The sequence below is a fragment of the Rhinolophus hipposideros genome (assembly GCF_964194185.1).
Source record: "Rhinolophus hipposideros genome assembly, chromosome: 6".
NCBI lineage: Eukaryota > Metazoa > Chordata > Mammalia > Chiroptera > Rhinolophidae > Rhinolophus > Rhinolophus hipposideros.
The window spans coordinates 48499029-48504300 of NC_138052.1; the positions used below are offsets into that span (position 1 = coordinate 48499029).

General features: G+C 55.2%; 1 protein-coding gene across 2 annotated transcripts; it reads left to right on the top strand.

Moving 5' to 3' along the window:
• The first annotated feature begins 204 nt into the window (after positions 1-204).
• Positions 205-4434, top strand: DLX1 (distal-less homeobox 1). 2 transcript variants are annotated; one of them, XM_081051720.1, is made up of 3 exons: positions 205-717; positions 1370-1569; positions 2735-4434. In XM_081051720.1, exons 1-3 carry the CDS (start codon positions 405-407, stop codon positions 2987-2989), a joined length of 768 nt encoding a protein of 255 aa, XP_080907846.1. In that variant the 5' UTR covers positions 205-404; the 3' UTR covers positions 2990-4434. The 2 variants fall into 2 exon arrangements, with proteins under 2 accessions (XP_080907846.1, XP_080907847.1); XM_081051721.1 differs by lacking the exon at positions 1370-1569 and having other exon boundaries at positions 2735-2957.
• Positions 4435-5272: the final 838 nt, after the last annotated feature.

A 5272-nucleotide genomic window follows, 5' to 3' on the forward strand; every position in this document is an offset into this window, starting at 1 on the left:
CATTGTGCACCCCAAACGGCGCGCTCTGTTGCAGAAGAGCCCCGGCCGGGAAGTGTGGACGCGTCTCTCCGGAGGCCGGGCCGCCTTGCCTGTTCTAGTCCAGCGGAGCCGGAGCGCCTCGGACCAATCCCCGGTGATTATGCAAGGCAGCGGACCAATCAGCTCCGCCAGCTCATGAATATTTATGACCTTGGCTGAGTCAAAGCTTTGAAGCGAGTTTTGGGAGCTCGGCAGCATCATGCTTAGACTTTTCAAAGAGACAAACTCCATTTTCTTATGAATGGAAAGTGAAAACCCCTGTTCCGCTTAAATTGGGTTCCTTCCTGTCCTAAGAAACACAGAGACCCCCAAAAGGAAAGCAGAGGAGAGAGAGAGAGACCCACACCCAGACCCCGCGAGAAGAGATGACCATGACCACCATGCCAGAAAGTCTCAACAGCCCCGTGTCGGGGAAGGCGGTGTTTATGGAGTTTGGGCCGCCCAACCAGCAAATGTCTCCTTCTCCCATGTCCCACGGCCACTACTCCATGCACTGTTTACACTCGGCGGGCCATTCGCAGCCCGACGGCGCCTACAGCTCGGCCTCGTCTTTCTCCCGACCGCTGGGCTACCCCTACGTCAACTCGGTCAGCAGCCACGCGTCCAGCCCCTACATCAGTTCGGTGCAGTCCTACCCGGGCAGCGCCAGCCTCGCCCAGAGTCGCCTGGAGGACCCAGGTATGTGCGCCCGCCAGGGAGAGGAAGAGGTACGAAGGAGAGGGAGGGGAGGGGAGAGAGAGAGAGAGAGAGAGAGAGAGAGAGAGAGGAAAGGGTAAAAGAGAGGTGGGGTGGGGGTGGGGTGGGGAGGGCGCCGGAGCAGTGGAGGTTTCGGGTATCAATCTATGTCCTTGTCATAGCAAAGAAATTTTTAAAAAACCCACCTAACTCGCAACTATCCAGCAAAGGATAAATAAACCTGAAAGCATCCCCTGGTACTGGCTGGGCCTCTGGGCGGCTCCGTGCGCCGAGCACACAATGCCTCTCTGGAAAACAGAAACCCACATGTGCACGTATTAGTCTCGGTAATTATTTATTGCGTAGCGCTATAAACAATGTATGCAATTAAGGGTAATTAAACCTCAACTACCGCCTGCAAAAATAGCAAACTTTCCCTTCAAAAGCAGGAGCTGCGCGCCTGGGAACTGTCCCACTCCGCCTGCAGAGGCCCGGGTTGGGCCCTCGGACTCCCTTCCCTAGCTTTAGGAGTTTCTTAAGCGTTCTGTCTCCTGGCTCTGCCTCCGTCACCTTCAGTAGCCACTTGCCCTCGGCTTCCCGCACTAAAGGCTGTCCCTCGCATTAACAACGGCCCACGCTTCTGCTGTCCCTCCAGGGGCTGACTCCGAGAAGAGCACGGTGGTGGAAGGCGGTGAAGTGCGCTTCAATGGCAAGGGGAAAAAGATCCGCAAGCCCAGGACGATTTACTCCAGTTTGCAGTTGCAGGCTTTGAATCGGAGGTTCCAGCAAACTCAGTACCTAGCTCTGCCCGAGAGGGCGGAGCTCGCGGCCTCTTTGGGACTCACGCAGACTCAGGTACCTAGCTGCTGCACCTCCAGCGTGCAGGCTTCCCGCTGCCGGCCTGCGCCTGGAGCTTTACTTTTTGCTCTCTGGGCCTCAGGGTGGAGAAGGAGAGAGATAGAGACAGACAGAGAGAGAGAGAGAGAGAGAGAGAGGCCCCGCCACCAATGGCTCTCCCATCGTCTCCCCTTCCACCCTCGTTCTCTCTGACCTGACTGTGTTGCTGCACTTAGTACTGCGCACTGCCCTCCCCCCCCCCCACCACCACAATCTGATTAGGGCTCAGGGAGGATTTCCCTAGACGTTTTGTTTGGGGACTGTGAGGTCACACGTGCCCGAACAACTGGAACAATAGACACGGGAGCTTAATCCCTTCTTTGCCTTTAAAGTGTGTGGCTAATCACTGGGGTCCAAGCCTCTGTCTCCCTCCTCCTCCTCCTTTTCACCGGGCAGGAGATGGGGGGAGGGTGTCCTTTCTTCTGCCCTCTCACCTCCCATGTCCCAAACCCTGGAGGAGAAACGGGACCTTCCTTCTCAGATTTTTCTAAGAGTCCGGGGAGCCCATGGACATTTTGATGGCGATTGGAGCGGGTTTCCAACATCCGGGCCAGGATTTGGAGCAGAGCTGGGGAGAACAAACAGACTCTAAGGAAAGGTTGATATAAGTCCAAAGGAAAAGTTGAACAGAACTCTGGCCTTCTTAGTCAGCCCCCAATTCGTTCTAGAGCAGAAAGAATGGCTCAGAGAGAGGGTGGGTCTCACTGCAAATTTATATCCAACTTTCCTCCATTCGATTCTTTTATTGAGGTTCATATTGGAATTGAAGACTCTCTATTGTGCAGGCACTGCGACTTTTCCAGACGATTGCCAGGGTTTGGCTGAGTCCCTGGGAGGAGAAGGCCTAGCAGCCCCGGCTCACCCCTCACTACCACGCCCCCTGGTTCTGCGAGAGCTGCCCCTGTCGGCCTCAGGCGGCGGCCTCCCTGGTTCTTAATTGGTGGCGGTGGTGGTGGTGGTGGTGGTGCTTCTGCTGCTGCTCTGCTCCCCCAGCAGGGAGCTGCCGGTCCCGTAGGGCAGCAGGGAGGATACTTTTTAGCTGTCCCACAGCCACCTTATCTCCCCACAACTACTATAGGCACAATGTACCTAGCCCGAGTTACATTGTTGTCCGCTCTTGCAGGTCAAAATCTGGTTCCAGAACAAGCGCTCCAAGTTCAAGAAGCTGATGAAGCAGGGTGGGGCGGCTCTGGAGGGTAATGCGCTGGCCAACGGCCGGGCGCTGTCTGCCGGCTCCCCGCCCGTGCCACCGGGCTGGAACCCCAACTCCTCATCCGGGAAGGGGTCAGGCGGCAGCGCAGGCTCCTACATCCCCAGCTACACATCGTGGTACCCCTCGGCGCACCAAGAAGCTATGCAGCAACCCCAACTCATGTAAGGTTGCCCACCCGCACCCGCCAGCCTCCTTCCCGTTTCCCCTGGCCCGAGCGCCTCCTGCCTCCCGGTCCATCCACCCCATCCGCGTGCCCTGGACCCGGAGAAAGGCCCAGAGGGAAAGAAGAAGGAACAGTGAAGGCGGGACGCCCGCAGCCTCCTCCTCGGAGTCCCGCGTGGTCTCAACCGGCGACTTCCCTGGAGCCCACACCCTCGCCCGAACCCTGGCCTGAGCCGCGAGGTGACAGCAGAGAGCGGCCTTGGAGCGCAGGCACAGTCACCGGAGACAGCCGTGGTAACAAAACGAGCCGGCTGAACCCGGCCCGAGACCCTCAGCTGTGTGGACTATCAGGAAAAAACAAAAGCAATGTAGAAAAAGCAAAAGCTCTTTTCTGTCCTTTCCGTCTCTTGTCTCCTTTCGCTCTGTATCTGTGCGCTGACGAAGTCGAGGTCCTCGTCTGTCCGCTGTCCTCATTGTTCTGCCTCTGGAAAAAGTCACCAGGTCCGAGGAGGCGCGGTCCACCAGGCCGCCTATTTCCGGATACTGGGATGTCTTGTCGTTGCAGACCTTCTCCTGGGCCTGCCTCACCGTCCGTGTAGCTTGTTAGGGAACTGGGAGAAATTGGAGGGAGGGGTTTTTATTTATTGAGAAATGGACTTCGCCTGAGGCTGAATACTGGCCAGTTCGCGATTCTGTGGGGCACGAGGAGCGCACGGTCCAAATGTTCCGATTTCTTTAAACGCACCGATAAACGAATAAAGAGGATATGGTGATTTTTAACTTATATGGTAACTTTTGTACTTCGCTGGTAGAGGTTGGAGCCGAATTATTTGTATTTTTTACATGTCCTGTGTTATTTTGAAAAGAAAGAAATGAAGCCAACACAATCTCTCATCTTGAAAAGAACGCTTAGTCTTCTTGCCTGGACAAGAAGGAAAATCTGAATTCCCTCCTTAGGGAGAAGGAGAGGACGAAGGGCAGTGGTGAGAAGAAAGAGGCAGGCGTGAGCTAGTGCCCCGTAGCAGTGGGCTTTAAAGTAAGACAAAAGCAGCTGTACAAGAATCCCCAGAGGCTGGATCACAGAATAATGCCAGTCGCCACCCTGAACGCACAGTCTCCAGTGCAGGATCTAATCGCTGTACATATTATTATTGTTATTAATTATTATTGTTATTATTATTGTTCTGTAAACATGTTGCACAAGCTTAGCTTTTTTTCCGTTCCGTTGTGTGTGGCTGTAAAACCTGATGCTTTGTGAAATGAGAATCTTGACATTTTACTTGTGAAATTTGGAAAATGTGATCAGTTGAAATCAACCGTGTTTTGTGTTCTCTATGTCAAAGTTTAGTTTTATATTGAGAATGTTAACTTATTGCTTTGTATCTTGGGAAAAAAAAGGACTTTGTAAATAAGTTGTAAAGTTTCTTTAAGACAGTAAAATTATGGTTTCGAGAAAGAGCTGCTGTGTGGTGTGCTGTGTCAGGGGGTGCTGGGGGCCGGCCAGGCTCACACCTCTGGGGATACACAATACAGCGGCAGCGACTCCTGGCTCCAGACATACCAGGATGAGGGGCTGATGCCCGCAGGGCACCCCTCTGGGACTGTTCCTCACGCCTTGCCTCACAGCCTAGGGGTCTGATCCCTACCTGGGTTAGAATGGTAGTGGCAACCGTCCCTGGGAAGGAGGATCAGGAACAGGTGCGGCAAGGCAGAGCCAGGGCTCAGGAACCAAAGAGACTGAAGGCCTGCTGAGAGGAGATCAAAGCAGAGCTCAAAGGCAGCCGGCGGGTGAGATCTGAGCACCCCCCAAGCCCATTCACCTCGCGGGAGGCCTGGGAGCCTGGACGCAGAGCCACCCGGCTTTGCCCCCTCGCCTCCGCGGGGATCTGGCCTCCCAGCTTTTGCGTGCCCCGAGGGTGCTACATCCTGACGTGGAAAAGACGCGGCCAGACGCCGGAAAGGGGCCGGAAGGATACGTCTGCCAGGCTACCCTCCAATCAATCAGTGAGCTTCAGGGGACAGTCCCAAGGCGCCACCCTGGCCCCTCCACAGCCACTCCCACCCACTTGGCCCTATCCACAAGGAGAGGCCGATTCCCGCCTAATGATCCCGGGCTTTTCTCTGCGCCTGGGAGAAATGGAGGTGCCGAGGGGAACCTCCATTTCAGAACCTCTGGTTCTGACTCGTCGGAATCAGAGAACCGGCTGAATCGAGTTCCCAGACCAGGCCATTAAGGGGGCATCTCCCGTGGACCGCTCAGATCAGTTCGCTCCTAAAGAACGTCAC